This window comes from Meleagris gallopavo, chromosome 5, assembly GCF_905368555.1.
Source record: "Meleagris gallopavo chromosome 5, MGAL_WU_HG_1.1, whole genome shotgun sequence".
NCBI classification, from domain to species: domain Eukaryota; kingdom Metazoa; phylum Chordata; class Aves; order Galliformes; family Phasianidae; genus Meleagris; species Meleagris gallopavo.
Window position 1 is genome coordinate 49,619,562 of NC_139408.1, and position 16,747 is coordinate 49,636,308.

General features: G+C 36.9%; 1 protein-coding gene across 11 annotated transcripts in view; it reads left to right on the forward strand.

Moving 5' to 3' along the window:
* Positions 1-16,747, forward strand: part of TRAF3 (TNF receptor associated factor 3) — a 69,370-nt gene that overhangs the window by 21,439 nt on the left and 31,184 nt on the right. For 8 of the 11 annotated variants that reach the window (XM_085225663.1, XM_085225661.1, XM_085225667.1 and 5 more), the window contains 2 exons: positions 2,456-2,597; positions 15,201-15,457. In XM_085225663.1, the coding sequence (XP_085081789.1) occupies positions 15,216-15,457 (242 nt within the window). In that variant the 5' untranslated portion in view covers positions 2,456-2,597; positions 15,201-15,215. The remainder of the gene's footprint in view (positions 1-2,455; positions 2,598-15,200; positions 15,458-16,747) is intronic. The other 3 variants (XM_085225669.1, XM_085225670.1, XM_085225666.1) reach the window with 3 other exon arrangements.

Below are 16,747 nucleotides of genomic sequence, written 5' to 3' on the forward strand. Positions count from 1 at the left end.
AAAGGTAATGAATGGATGCATTTCAGTTCCTGATTCAGAGATGTGGCTGCTTGTGGAAAAGGGCATGGTTCAGTCTTCATTAAGTGTTCTTAGTGTTTGCATGTCGTGCCAGAAAGCCAATTAAGTTTAGTAATGCAATGGTTAGTTTGTTTTTTGATACTAAATACTTGCAGTTTCTGCCTAATACTTTGTATTTAATCCTTTGTGCTCAGACAGTGGAGAGTAAGGTAAGATACTTTTGTTGCCTGACATTTAAAGGATAATGGAAGAAATTTGTGCATGATGTAGCATGCAACAGTAACTGCATTCTGTTGGAGAGTAGAAGTTTTGATTATCTTTTTAATTGCTTGCAACACATGGAAATTCATTGTAATGAAGTTTGTGGATCATCTAGTGTACTCAAGTTGACAAAAAGTTTTTGTACTATATATGAATTAAAAGATTATTTTGTCAGTTCTAATTCTGATTTTTCAATACAATAATGGAAATTTCGTTTCAAGAACAACATTCTTGGAATGTTTGGCCTTTTATGTTTATCATAAGAGCTGAAAACCAATCCTTTCTCTGTCTTATTCCCGTCTCTGGATGTTTTTTGATGTCAGATTTAAGGATGTGGCACAATCATAATGCTGCAACTTAGATGTGGAGCACTCTTACTGAACTCATTCAGTAAGAATGAAAATGTGGAGGCCCATTGCTACTTTGTGAATTGGAAAGAGTTGTGTGTAGGAAGACAGGAGAGGCTGAGAGCTCAAAACTCTCTACACTAAATTAAGCTTTTAGCTGGGCATGTACATGGCAAGTGGACATGGCATGTACAGTGACGAGGATAATCGTAATCCGTGTCTAAATTTTGCATAGGAGTTTAAAAGAGCCTTGGAACTTGTAACTTTGTGAGTTACTGTATTGAAATTTAGTATTGAAATTTGTGACATCTACTAGCAATACGGGCTCATTGGGAGTTAATAGACTATTTTAGTGGGGAAAGTATTGCACAGATGCAGATCTCCTTTTCATATGTGTAATAGTTTGCTTCTATACATCTTAGTGTTGGGCTGTTTTTCTAGTTCTCTTTCTGGAATTAGGCAGATTGGGCTTCCATTGGTCAGTGTATTATTTTTTTTCTAGAGTCTGCAGCCACTCATTACCCTTAGTTAGTAGGTTGTTGTCTGCTTTATTAGAAGTGTAGCCCTGCCTTTTTACCTCCTGAGGAGCAAAGGTGAACTGAAACACGTGATAAAGATCAAAAAGGACCTATTTAATAGCTCTGAAAATCTGTGGCATTTCTAAATAAATGTTATCATCTTGGTCTCGTGTTACAAAGTTAATTTAGACATGATTAGGAGAATGAAAGCCTCACACATTCAGTGTCAGATCTGTAATTCTGTGACTGTCTTCGTTTCCGTAAACAGTTCTATGTAACTGCTGAGGTTGATCCATCTTTGCAGCATTTTGTGCAGGATGACAGCTGGGAGTACCCTGCCAAGCTGGGCACTTGCTGCCAGTCTGCTTAGTGTCATCTGGGAGCATCGTTGTGCTGGCACTACGGAATAGCTGGTCACGTTTTTCAGACTTTTCTGACACTGTTAGGCTCTGTGGTAGGTGGCTGCAAACTTCATTGACAAGAGCTGAGAAACTAAAAGTATTGCAAAAATGTGGTTTTGCTGTGTGCATTGTATATGGTCGAATGAGTTTCCTACAACATGGTCACAAAGTGTTGTCCTTGAAGTGTAAATATGAGAACTCTGTGGGGATTTAGAGTTGGTGTATCGGTTGCCTGAGTGGTAGTGTGGCATTTGTTCCATTTAAACTTGACTGTCACCTGTTAGAAATGTACATAGATAGAGACTGGAGTCTTCCATTAATGATGATTTTGGACTTTTCCTCCTCTTCTCTGTGCTTGTTAAAATGTTATGTTCAAGAAAGTTTCCCTAACATGTGTTACTTTCTTCTAAGTGTGTATTTGAATATTGTCTTAGGGTGAGTGCTTTTTGGAGAAACTCTGCAGAATACTTGGTTACTTTTCCAGAATATGTTATATATGTTGTTCTGTACTCCAGAATATGGAGTAATGTTTCCAAATAGAATTTAACAGACTGTTAAGGAGAAGGTTGTGCTGCCCTGTAGAGTTCTTTACAGTCTGCGATGGCAACTAATGCATCTGGGTGGAGAAGTTTTGTATGCAAGCAGAAAAAATTGACCATAACTTTCACTTTGTGTAGATCCTGCTATATAATGTTTCGTTGAAAAGTACTCTGTGAGCGATAGTGGAGAGGAAAACAACAGCTTAAAAATCATTTGTTTGTATGTTACCTATACTCTTCACTATTTTTAAAATTTGCCATTAAAAATTAGTTTGATACTCAGTTTCATTGGACTGACTTTGTCGATACTGAAAAACGTGTATGTGATTTTTTGAATGAAAGTGATATAACTTCAACTTTTCTTTCTGTAGGGTGAAGAAAGGAACCAGGCAGACTAGCAAAGTTCTTTTTGTCAAGAGTAAAGAGAACGCTTACAGACCATTGAGAAAGTGCTTTTTTCTTCTCTCTTCTCAAGCTACAGATCAAATGAGATTCAAATAAAACGAAGGAAATGTAAGCAATCAAAAAGTCTGTTCTGAACTTGGTGGAAGGGAGGGATGTCAGTCTATAAAGAAAAGGATAGAAATTCCATCAAAAATCTGTCACGAGAACTTTGGATATCATTAGCATTCAAAACTAACAAATCACTTTTTAATGTGGTAATCTCTTCAGTTGTCTTTCAAGGAGAACTTTATGTGAGGAGTATGTGAATTCCCTGCTGATGCACAATTTACCTGTTTTTATAAGCATGTTCTTACAGAGAACATATACCAAGGAGCAGATTCCAAGAAAATACATAAATTTTATGGAATCGTCTGTTTGGAGACTCACTTCTAATGTTCTGATGCTTGTGACTCAATCGGGGGTGTTGCTTGACACTGTCTTCGCATCTGTGTCAAATTCTTTCTTGATGCATTTGGTTTTTAATCTAATCTCTTTTGGCTGTTAGGTAAACCCTATGTTTGCCAGCTTAAGAATTTGATAACACTGGGTACATGATAGATGTTCTCCTAAGAACATTCTTCCTGAGCAGTCTTCACGGGGTTGACATAGGTGGCTTGACTTGCTGGCTGTTTTTCTGCTTATGTGCCATCTCAAACTTCACTGGAAATCATCTCCGTTTTGCCTTGTTTTTTATTTCAGCATCTAGTCATACACAAATTTTCTCCTCTTGGATGCTGAAAGTACAATAGAACTTCTTGTGAAAGTGAGCATGTATTTTGATGACTTTAGTCTGAATTTCCACATGCAGCGCTTAGTTTCCATTACACTGCTGCTGTTATGAAAGATTGACGTCAGGAAAATGTTTCTGTTTTTTTCTTTAAACTTACTGTGTTGTAAGTTCTTGTGCTTCAACGTAGAACCTCGATGTAATGGTTGAGGGCTTGAATGAAACTTCTAATCAAAACTCACCAGATAAGAGGAGGCTATATAAAGGATAGTGTATGTGTTCAAAAGGTTTGTATGAATAGAGATTAAAGAGATATTTTTTTAACGTATATCTGGAGATGGAAAAAATCGGCTGATGGCACCTCATTAAGCATTTAAAATTTTTATGTGAGAAGGGAGAAAAAGTTGGTATTATTCAGCTGAACTTGGACACTGTGAATTTGTCCTAATTACAGCTGTTACTGGCTTTCTGTCCTCTGTAAATGCACTTAGAAGATCCATTAATTCAGTGAGGCACGGTAGCTGTTGAGACTGATAACAAAATGCATCCTTGTTCCAAAATGGGATAAGCTTCGCTTATATTATTTGCTGACAGCTGTGCTGGTGATAGCTGTGATTAGTAAAATTCTTGGTGCAATTGGTGCCCAGGAGAAGAAATCACTGGAACTATATAAAGAAAAAAATATATAGCATGTGCTTCTGAATACACAGCTTCTTCGTTTTTTTTTCTTTTCTTTTTTCCCTGAGTAAGTGTCATGAAAAGCAGATTTTTACTTTAAGATGGTTTATGATTGATCTACAGAATTTTCTTATCTGAACTAATACTACTAGGAATTTTCTGCTCTGGACCTCAAAATAATTGCTTCTAAGGTTAATAGAGGAAATGCTAAATAGATGCTTTGGAGATATTTTATTGTCATTATTTTTTCTCAAGTGTTGTATTTTGCCAGCTAAGAAAACTTCCAGCTTTGTTTACTGAAAGCAAATACTCATTGTCTTTAGGCTTGAATGAAATTATGAAGGGAAGCACAGAAGTGCTGTAGGCTAAGAGCCTGTCCTTAGTGTGTTCTAGACACTTTTTAACAATTGGAAAAGATCTCAGGAGTTGCATTGAACCTGTCTCCGTAGAAGCATGCTTTGGAGTTTCCATGTAATTTGGGACTTCGAGGTACAGATGTTCTTAACTGGTTTACATTTGAAGCTCACTTGTTATCTTCTAAAAGTAACAATGTAAGAACTGCCAGGAAAAGGAAAGCCATTGAAAGAAAGGGTACTTACTTTGTAATGATACAGTGATAGTTCTGCTTAGATATACAGATGTAAGTGACCTGATCTCACTAGCTATTTGTCTATGATGATATACCTAGTGTTTTCAGATCCTCTAACTAGTTTGTGTGGATCATGAAGCGTTGGGCTACAACACCATTTTAATTGTGCTGTCCCGGGGAAGGAGGGACTTTTTTCTTTTCTTTTAAAATTTTCTATGAAGACTTTGACTGGTGACACTTAAATCTCAGTTGAAGGAGATTCTAAAAATAATGCTTTCTGCTGATGTAGAATACTTCAGGTCAGGAAGGCTATAAGTAATATTGTTCTTATTTCCTCACTGAAGAGGAAAAGATGAAGTGGTAAGGTCTTAAAATCATGGATCAGTGTAAAAAATTCCAAACCATTGCTGCAATATTTGAAGTGTCATTGCCTAGATACAAGTTATTTGAAAAAAGTAGAGAATCACAGCTGTTTGTCCTCTGAATAGTCATTACTGATGCAACATACTTTAATTTTGGGATTTAAGCTGCTTGCTCTAACAATGCGATACTTTAAATCTGGTATTTGCTCCAGCTGGGGAGCTGGTCTTTGCATTTCTAGGCTCTGCCTGCATGTATCTTTATAATGCAAGCAGGTAATCTTTGTCGGCTTGAATTCTTCGAGGGATCTCTGAGTATTCTTGTTCTCATTTAGTTCAACACCTAGAGGCTGTCAGGTTTGAAATTTAAAAATAAGAATGCATAGTTAAATATTTGATTGCTATTAATACATTAAGCAATTACTCCATTTAGTATTCATTTAGTAGAGATGAACATGATCTCATTAATATTAACCCAAAGACCCCCCTGGCTTGAAGTGTGCAAAAAGAATTTCCAACTAAAAATGGTAACCTCACGTTTCTAGCTTGAATACAAAAATCTTTCTAGAGCCTTGTGGATGATGTACAAGGTATGAGTTTTTAAGGTCTCTTAAGAAGTAGCTACACTTTATAGTTCTACTGGAAGTGTGTTTGAAAGCATGTCACAGACAAAATCCCCATCAATTTTTGATAATTCTCAAAATCCAGTGCCAGAGATAAACGTTCAAAGCGACCTGCTGTTTGTGTTCATTTTTTTTGTCCTTGGTTTATTATCCTGTCTAAGCTGATTGTGTAGAAATGGCTTATTCTCAATATATTAACATTTACTGATCTGAAATCTGAAACCTCTAGAATAACCTGCAGGCAGCAAATAAAGAAGTATAAGTAGGCAAAGCAAAACAATGAAGTGGTTTGATATTTGGGAAAGTAAATGCAGTCTGAGTGTGCAAGTGGGAAATTGCATCAGATTCCATGTGGAAGAATCTTCTAATGGGACTTTGCAACTGGAAAAACAAATACGATTGTACACCAGAAGAAATGTGTATCTTTCTCCTGTATAGACTTAGCCTTCAATGGCACATTCCTAAACCCTGTATCCTAAGAGAAAGCAACAAGTTAGTTCCTTTCTTGCATTGACAGGAAAGTGTATTTTGTAAATCTAAATCCTCATTTACAAATAAACTCAGCTCCTTCCATGAACACTCTGTGAAATTAAAAAGTGCTTTAGAAAACAGTGAATGTAAAACTCAGTTTTGCAAGTTATGACTTGCAAACTTTCAGTATCCAAAGGGGAGCTACAGGAAAGAAGGGGACAGATTCTTCAGCAGGGTCTGTGGTGATAGAACAAGGGGAAATGGCTTCAAGCTCAAAGATGGTAGATTTAGGTTAGAGATAAGGAAAAAATCTTTTACAATGAGGGTGGTGAGGCACTGAACAGCTTGCCTGCTGACGTGGTTGATAACCCATCCCTGGAGTCTTTCAAGACAAGGCTGGATAAGGCCTTGGGCAACCTGATCTATCTGTGCTGTCCCTGTTCATTGCAGGGGAGTCGGACTAGATGGCCTTTGATGATCCCTTCCAACTCTAAGAATTCTATGATTCTGTGACTTCGGATTCTGATGTGCCTAATATGACTTTTTCCAGACTTTTTTGGTTTTGCTCCTGAAAACTTCACTAATATATTTTTACTGGAGATCTAGAAACAGGAGTAACTAGAAATACTTGTACAAATGTTCTTTACACATTTCATTTAAAAATGTGTTTCAGATGGGTATTTCCCTAGTAGACAACAACAACAACAATAAAAAAAAAACATAGTTTCTCAGAATTCAGGATGAAAAGCTGTAAAGAGTATGGTGCAAACTCTGAAAACACTGAAGATAAACCTTTGATCACTTCACTGAACAAGTGGTCAATGTCCTTGTTTTTTTTCCACGTTTTGATGAATAATAAAATCAAAACAAATGAGGAAGGAGTTGCCCTTATCACCTTTTCACCTCTTTCTTCCTGGATAAGATGCAGTGATTTTAGACAAAGTTGAAGATGTCATCTAGAATGGAATAAAAATATACCTCATGATCTAGATCTACATACATCTGGATGAATATATTCCAGACAATTCACTGTTAAATATTTTATTCTGATGATGTGATTTGTTTTTATGTTTTGGAATTTGATTAATATTTAAGGGTTTTACACTGAGAAAAAGTAGTTTTCTTACCTGAATTTATAGAATATAGTAGTCATTTGGATTGGGAGTATAGGAAATGTGGGTTCATAGAAAACAGGGTAGATTGGTTATTATTATTATTTAGTTTTGTATGTAGACTTAGAAAACTTAGAAAATCTGGTAAGTCTAGAAAGCATTTATTATTTGAGTTCTGTCATCTCAGTACTGTTGAATGGCTGTTTCTAGTTCCAGAGTTTTGAATTTCAACATTGAATTCAAAAAGTGTGGAGCCATACTTGTAACAATGTTTATTTCATTTGCTAGAGCTTCCTCTATACTCTGCTTTGTTCAGAATTTCCTGGGAGTGTTACTTTGTTAAACATTAGCTGCATTTTAAAATTAGATTCATATTTTTGAGGTTCTTGAGAAAGGTAATTTTCATGTCTTTTATTGTTTTTTTTTGTTTTTTTTTTTCAATTTATTTTTTAATTTCTTGTTTCCTGCTCTCTGACACTTTTCTGGATCCTTTCTTACTACCACTGCCAAAGATGAAGTAAGGGATTTTAAGATAGGTATTTTGTGATGAATTCATTAAAGAGTCAGCACAGATGCATTTTGCCAGAGTTGGCAATGCAGAAAGTATTCCTCATGTGCTCGTCAGTCAGCAGAGTAGATAGATTATGATTTGAAGAGTATTCGTTAGGGTTGAAAACGGGGGTCTATTTCATTAACAGATTGCAACAGTATAGCATCCATTGGTAGGGTTGTTGTTTTTAAAGGCTAACTTTAAAAGGCAGCAAGAGTAGTTGATTCCAAGTTGATGATTTCAGAAATGAAAAGAATTTGGTGTATTTTTAGTTGATGTAGTTTAAAACCAAGTAGTTTCTGATCTTTTTTTTCTTAACTCTGAAGGCACACCTCAGGAGGAAAAGTGACTTTTTTTAGATCACTTGAGGGTTAGGTATCTTTTTCTAAGACTGTATGCCATGGCCAAAGTAATTTGGATGTGCCATTTACCATGATCCTTATTGATCCCTGTTAGAAATTGTCGTGACTAGTTCAAGCCTACTGTTTCTCCATCATAGTAGGCCCGACAAGGAAACATAGTTGCTTTTCATTTGGGTGTGTGTGTTTTGGCATTACTGCCTGTAAGACATGGTGCTATGACTTCTATGTTGCGTAACAAAGGAGAAGGAAATGTTAGACTTGCTGTAAAATGAGAAATGGGGGAAATCTGAATTGATGACAATAGATTTCCATAAAGGTAGGATACTCAGGATGCAAATATAAACTGGTTTTGCTAGTATTCTCTTCAAAGCATATATAAAACAGTTCTGTAAGATGAAACTACCTTTAACTTGAGATAGACTTTAATATTCTGTGAATGCCATAACTATCACAAAAGAAAAGGATTCATTTTAGAATGACTGATTTTTCCCATGTAAACAGAGTCAAAGTTGCAAAACTGTAGGATGTTGATCCACTTCCTTGCCGTGGGACTGGCATATGTATGTCAGTCATGGACTTCCCCTAAACAGCACAGGAAAAGATTGAAGTACACTTTGTACTGCAGTTGTTTGCTCATCTTTGAATCTTTCCTGTTCTTTCAGTGCCTCTACTAGAAACCTCAGATAGGAATATGGATCCTATCCAGGGGTTAATTTCATAATGTACTCTTTTCTGTCCTACACATGGCAAGCTTGGACAGCATGTCTCTTATCTGTTGTCTTGTGACCCAGGCTTTCAAAGCTTAAGAGATCTTTGATTTCTAAAAGAGGCTTTTGATTTCTTGTACTTCAGTTGACTGTATACCACGTTTTGGTGGCCTACTGAGATTACAAAGTAATTATTAAGAGCTGTAGGTAGCAAGTGCAAGTTGAAATAAATAAAGGCACTGTTTTCAGTGTTGCCTCAGGCTGAATCTTGGTCATTTTGCTGTAACATATGTTACTATTCAAAAGAAATGGTGTAACTTGCAAAAAATTTAATAGTTGAACATAGTGGTGCTTAAAATCAGCTTTCCTAAATTAAGCTGTATTGCTTTTCTGTGTGTTTTTTTTTTTTTTTTTTAATTCTTAAGAGAGCTCTTTTTTGAGTTACTGTCTCACTTTTTCTCTTCTCATCTCCCCTACTCCCCCTTCCTCCCCATAGTGCAATATGTTTAGACTGTTAATTATTCTCAACATGTTGTGGAGTAGTTACTAAAATTGTCAGTCCCTGGGCTATTGAATACTCAAAAAAAATTAATAATAACTTATTACTTATAAATATTGTCTTCTCTTAATAGTGATGTAATTGTTACTCAGAGTAACAAGTATGTTAGAACTGTTTCCCTGAAAACATAGCCTCGTAGGCTTGCTAAATAGAGTTAACTGTATCTGAGGGATGTTCTGTTTAATACTGTAAGTTACTTGACATGAATGTGTGAACTCCTTGTTGAAAGAGATGGAGTCAAACAAACTGATAAAAAATTAAAAGAATAAAACAATCTGAAACATGATTACCACTCATTTTCTGCTATTTAGTCACCTTGCAAATTAGAACATGGGAAAAAGACCGTGATGTAATGTCTGTGACATACGTGGCTGTTTTTTGCAGTATTTCAAGTTACCAGTATTTTTTACTTCTAATGTCCTGGTTCAGATAGGAAAAGAAGTAATAGCCCCCCCAAAAGTGTTCCTATTTGTTCAATAGTTCTTAGCAAATTAAGCTCTTAAGCATTATGGTGAAATTTGCCCTTGTTGCTTGAGAAAATAGCAGTTCATTTATCAGAACAGGCCTTCTTTTCTGTACGATATCACACTGTAATTAATTGCTATAAAAAGGACTCCTGGCAGTGGGAGCATTGAGCACTGGAGCAGGTTGCTCAGAGAGGTTGTGGTATCATCATCCTTAGAGGTTTTGAAAGCTCAACTGGGCCTTGGGCATGCTGATCTAGCTTTGAAGTTAGCCTTGCTCTGAACAGGAGGTTGGGATAGATAACCTCCCGAGGTTACTTTCAACCTGAATGATTCCAGAATGCTGCATCTAATAAGTGACTGTAAAGAGTTTGTAAATGACAGAAATTTCTCATGCAGAGAATACTGTCTTTTCTCTCTGTGTTCAGATGTTCTTCGCTTCGCAAAATTCTACCTGATTTTGGTGACCACCAGCTGCCCTGTCATACTAAGGGAGGGCCTGACATGAGACCAGGCCTCTGCAGTGATGTGTCATTGTGCTAAGCAGCTCTGAAGTCAGGATTTCCATGGCAGGCTTGCTGCTTAGCCTCAATTTTTTTTTTGACATTTGTTGTGTTGACTAAAATGATAATATGTTGTCACCAATATACTACTTTCAGCTTGCATTATTGTTTTAACCAGCCATGAAGTTATGTCAGTGTATGTTGTATGTTGTAAACACACTCAAAAGTGGAAGCAAAGCTGAGTTGAAGGGCTGTCTAAAAGGTGGTGAAGGAGAGGTGTATGTTCTTTTCACTAAGTGTGTACTAGGAATGTATTAGAAGCTATAAAATGCTGAAAGACAAATGAAAAGTTCAGGTATTTATTTATTTATTTACTACCATTTAAGATAAAGATTTCTGTGTGTTGACTTGAGGCAGTAACTCTTAGACAGAAAGCACCTGGGCTAGGAAGACTGAAAAGCTAGAAATACTACTCCAAATGTGTGACTGTTTGGTTCTCTGAGGGTATCCTGTAAATTACAAAGGAAAATGCTGTAGAAAGCGAAGGAAATGAAGTCTGGTTTCCTTCTAATCTATGCGCTATGCTCACTTTTAGCCCCAGTTTTCTACCTTCTCAATAATTAAAATAGATCTCCATTCTCCCCTCCCCACTACAGTATTGAAGGGAACAAAGACCATCCCATTGGCCTAGACAAGAGGAGCAGGTGGTTTTGATGTAGCAGTGAAGTGGTGGGCCAGATAATAGACCATACAAGAGGCAGTGATGATTGTGGTTCCACTTCCCAACTCATTGGGACACTACATGAAGTTTCTCTTTCTGTTCCCTACATAGGTTTCATGAAAATGGATATCTTTCCCCACTATGATCTTTTGCTCTCTGTCCAGCTTAAGGTTTCTTTTTTGGAACTTAATTTACGTACTATGTTGCACTCTGGGAAGCTTCTGTTGTCAGTGAAAATTGTAATTTGATGGAAAAAAATTTTCTGTCCTAAGTAAAGAAACAAATTAGTATCTTTTGTTATCTCCTTCTCTGTTAGTGTAACATAACACTTGAAATAACTGCTTGACCTTTTTAATTTTAAAACTTTGGTAAAAGCTTATTTGCTTTGTATTGCTAGTATATTGAAACTGTCTTTTTGTGGTTGGTTTTTGGGATGTTATAGGTTAAGTAAGAGTTGCACCTTGTTTCTGCATTTTTTTTTATTTTTATTTTTTCCAGACATGTATTTATTTTAAAGTTTTACAGATGCTTTACTCTAACTCTGTGTTGTTTCCCAGGGATAAGAAACTGGTGCTTAAGGAAATAACTAGTGGTGAATCAGGAGATAAAATTTAGCTTACTGAACAAGGACTGACTTGATGGCAGCTTGCCATGCCTGTAGGAGTCAGAAGCTTCCACCAAAACTGGCATATCTTGAGTGTTCTAGCCAGGTTCATCTCACTTCTTTCTGGAAGTGGTTATCTTCCCTACCGTAAGCACATACTATCTTACTGATGTATGACTTCAAAGCTGCCTCTTGTTGGCAGTTTGAAACATGATTATGGGGATATAATCCAATTCTTGCTGTTAGAAGTTCCTGAAAAAGAAAAAATGACATCACAGATGACACCCTGTAGTGGTATGTAAACCATAAGAGAAAGCTGTTTGCAAAAGGATGGCAGCTGCAATGTTTACACTTGTATTGCACTTGTATTCATCGCTGATCTCATATGCACATGTAATAGCATGTAACTCATGCATGAGTACGTAGCTGTGCATACAGTAGTTTGACTTGTGTGTGCAGTTTGTGATAAACATCAGATCTCCCCACCTCCTTGTTAAATGCAGCTCTTAGGTTGTAATAAAGAGATTTAGATGCTCTGTAGTATTCTATAGCTGCACTTCGTGAATTGCTTCTTGTTCTTGCTGCATAAGAAAATGCTGACTGTTTGGAATGCTGTAGAAAAGAATTCTTCACCAGGCTGGCTGCTGTAGTGCTGCACTTTTGTGGCTGATACACTTTTTCATGGAACAAAAATATAAAAGCTGAAGTGCTCAAATCTCACTGTTATGCATATTGCATAGTAAATTTTGTCAGTGGGCTTTCTGGTTGTTTTCTGTGACAAGATATCCAATATGTCAATTCCAAATGGGGACTTATGTGGAGCACTGTGCAGCTTATTTTGGTAGAAATCTCTTTCCAGCTGACAGTTCAGCCCCTGATCGGTTTCATATCTCTGTGAAACTCTCACCTGCTGCTCATTTGACATTCAGTATTCTTTCTCAGTTGAATCTTGCCTCTTCTCCTTTTCACCCCTGCCTGCCTCCTTGTGACTCAGTTTCCATGAAGAAATGATGCTATTGAAGGACTTTAAATTGCAAATCATAATTAGCTTCTTTCTGAAAGAAATTTGAGGAAACAAACATTAAACAGTTATGTTGTGTAGGGTGTCTTTAAGTTCAGGAGCTGTGTACTGTCATGACTTGCCAGTTCCCCCTTCAGCATCTCTTTCAGTGCCTCTTTTTTCAAGATGTTCCCTGAGTCAAATTCAGACCATGTCTTGTTTTGTCCTCACATTCTAAGGAAAATCATATTCCCTGTATTTGTTATTCTCACCATTCGATGTGCTTGAAGTTATCTGCTGACTTCAAGAGTTGACAGAATGAGTGGTAGAGGGCTCAAATATGACAGAAGAGTAGGTAGTTGAAAAAGGAAAAAGAGAGTATTTGCAAGCCATAAATCAACACAGAACTGGAATCCTATGGAGATTCCTGAACTGCAAGCTCCATATTCAGCTTTTCTTATAGTTGTACACAAGAAGCAAATCTATGGTAGCTAAATTTCACATTTTTCTGTTAGTGCTTCAAAGATCTAAGTCCTCAGCTTGTGTCTCAGGTCACCTCTGTTCAGCCATGAATGTTCAGCTATGCCAGTCATGTCTTGGGCAATCTCTATTGCTCAACTACTTTCATTAGCTGCTTTCCATTCTCACTCATGACAGTTCTCTTAACCTTCTTGTCTCCTAGACTCTTGTCAGCATCACATCTCGTTTTTTGTGTTCTGCTTACAACCTCTGAAATTACCTCTTCAGTATTGTCATAGTCTGTTTTTATGCTTGCTGCTGAAACTCTAGTTCAGGCTTTGCTTGCTTCCCTGATCTAAATTAATCCGAATTTCCTCATTAAAGAGAACTGCAAATTGCTTACAGTTCACCACTGATTTTTCTCTCCTTCAGATTGCAGAGTCTAGTGGCTTGGCAAAGGTCTTTGAAGACTACATAAGGAGCAGGGAGACATTAATTCAAATTATGAACCAGACTTCATAGTTACCTTTCAGTGAATGTAGAAACTGATTTTTTTTTTTTTTTTGGTTGTTGTATGCTTTTTTCTGGTTTTGAGTCTATATACTGAGTTCTGAGGATGGTTTTCCTCAGGCTTTGTGGTTTATTGAGATGCAGTGAGGCTTTCTTCTGGGATGGGAGGATGTTGAAGTGTGGATTCTTCACTAAACATCTCTACACACTTGCTCCACTGGTGTTGGTACAGGCATGAAGTAGCATCAATGGTGGGTTGTAATGATTTTGTCTTTTGATTTAAGAAAAAACAGTTGGCATCGGAAACAAAAGAAGGAAACTTCCTTGTGTGTTCAGTCTGTGGAGAATTTCAAACCTAAAATGTAGATGAAAAATGACCTACAAGAAAATACGTTGAATTATAAGTACTTAATTACAAGATGTTCCAGGGAAGATTTAGATTGTATGTTGGGAAAAATTTCTTCATGGAAGGAGTGGTTGGGCATTGGAAGAGGCTGCCTATTGAAGTGGTGGAGTCCCCATCTATGAGGTATTTAAAGAGGTGTGTGGATGTGACTCTTAGGGATGTGTTTAGTGGTTGACTTGTGGTGTTAGAATCATAGAATGACTTAGGTTGGATTGGACTTTAGAAATAATCTAGTTCCACCTCCTCTGCCATGGGTAGATTTGCCACTTAGTAGATCAGACTGCTTAGGACATCATCCAACCCTGATTTCAATGCCTTTAAGGGATAGGGATGGTGTTTAGGTAATGGTTGGACTTGATGATCTTAACAGTCTTTTCCAGTCAAAATTATTCTATGATTCTATAAGTCAGAAGTCATTCAAAGCAAGCTTTTGAATTTAACTTGAGGTATTCTTCCTCTGTTCCTCTGCTAATTCATTTCATGCTGGCCTAGAGGTGTTGTAGTCCAGGAAAATGGGTACTGTAATTCATCCTTCGGTTACATTAATTATTTTCTTAGCTGCCTGTCAGTTGTACTTGGTCCTATTTAATTAACCAAGTGGCCGTGTTATGTACACCTATCTCCTCTGTCAGTTAGACTTGTGTCACCTGTTTTCTAAATGTGGGAATGACGATGAAAAGTTTGAAAAGGTGTTTAACGAATAAAATCTTGATGCTTTGTTCTAAAACAATGCGTCTCATGCACTGGTATTGCATGAGATAAGGAAAAACTGGCAGTGGGGTTGTGTGGACTCCAAATATCTTGTGTAGAATAGTAGTGGTTATGTGCTTTTTACAGTAGCATATGAGTAGCACTGTGCATGGTTCTGCACCAGCACACCTGCTCCTATATACCCCTTGCTGCTTTCTCTAATGAAAGGTATAACTTCAATATTACTGACATTTTTTCAGCAACAGAGATGGAAGGATACAAACTCTGCTCTTTCTTGTTTTAGAGTGATGGCAAAATTTAACTGAGACTGCTTTTAGGAATCGGTTTTAATACTTGCCTCTCTAGAGCTTTTACAAATGTTGAGTATTTTACAAATTTGCTAAGCTTAGTATATTTACACATATGTCCACTTCATGTATGTGCTGTGTCCACATGATATCTTTCCTTATTGATTTCTGTTTTTATGTAGTCTCTTTTTTTTTTTTTTTTTTTTTGTCTAACTGGAAAAAGAGATCTTTGTTTCTCAGAGCCTCTTTTATTTTGTTTCTGCTCCACAGAAATTATCTTAGAGCATGGACACCAGTAAGAAGACAGAACCCCCTTTATCTGTAGAAATGGTGCAACAAAGGGCCAATCCTGATCGCAGTCCTTCAGCATCAATTTATGTTCCAGAGCAAGGTGGCTACAAAGAGAAATTTGTAAATGCTGTGGAAGATAAGTATAAGTGTGAAAAATGTCACTTCATCTTATGCAATCCTAAACAGACTGAATGTGGACACCGATTCTGTGAGACTTGCATGAATGCCTTGCTGAGGTATGTTTCCCGTTGTAATGAAACATGTTTAAAACTTGAGAACTACTGAAAATAATTTGAACACCACTTTAGTTTGATGTGTACTGTAAGCTAATGCCCTGGGTTGGAAGCAGTCTTTAACTTGCTGGTTGCTTTCTTATTTCTTACCCATGTGCTGATGCAATCATTTGTCTTCTATACTGGGTGAACTTGAGATAACTAAAATTTTGTAAATATTATCAAAATTGCTTTAAAGTGTTTTAATCCCTTGTGGTGGTGCATAAAGTAAAAACTTAATTGTCTGGAATGTAAACTGAAGAGCTGTTTCCCATGACTGCTGACATAACTGTTTTGATCCAAGGTCCATTTGATAATATGGAACGATGGCTGTGTGAAGAAGTGAGCCTGCAAAGGCTCATTGGAATGATAGTACCTAACCTACTGATGGACTCAGATTTACAGCTGACTGGTGGGAGCCTTGGATAAATGTTAATGGTTGTGGAGCTTCCTTTCCTCATAAAGCGCCAGAAAACACATAGAATTGCTATGTTTTATGGGTTCCAGTAGGGTCAGGAATGCCAGGGCATAAAATGTGTGAGTGAATGTTTTACAGATAAAATAAACGCTGAAAGATGTAGGTAAGAATAAAAGTGTGGTTGTTTAAAAAGAAGTATCCAGATTTTAAGAAGTATCTGTGCATCAGTAGAAGTATATATCTTTGTCACTCAACTTTGATGCATTGCTAGTGATTGTATTTAACAGTGTTATTTTGACATTTGGTCTGATGTTTAGAGATTGTTCTTGAATCTTCAATCTCCCGGTGTAAATAAACAGTCAGTACTTCCATTCACTAGGAGGTAAGCAGAGGTGCAGAACGAAATGAGCTTACTGGATATTACATATTGCACTACCAATATAGAGAGGATTTAACTTAGAAAACTCTGGTGACTTCCTGCTTACTTTTTGTGACCATCCTAACTCGAGGCAGTAGTTTATATTTCACTTTTCATCTCAGAAAGATGCACATTAAGAGTACGTGCTATATGGTAGAAGAGGTTGCATTACAGGGTTATTACATTACCCTGTCAGACGATAGAGAGTAACCTCCATACTGAGGAAATGCAAGTGTCTGTAGCTCACTAATACATTCCTGTAGGCCTTTTGCTACAGCATGCCAAATTGGAATGAGATGAGAAAGACTTTTCTTTCAGTTCTTCTGGTAAGGTGTAGTTTGTTGTGAGAAATGCAGTTATTTCTTTCTGAATATACGTTTTTGGAAGGCTCTTACATGGTTAATAGCAGTGACTGCAG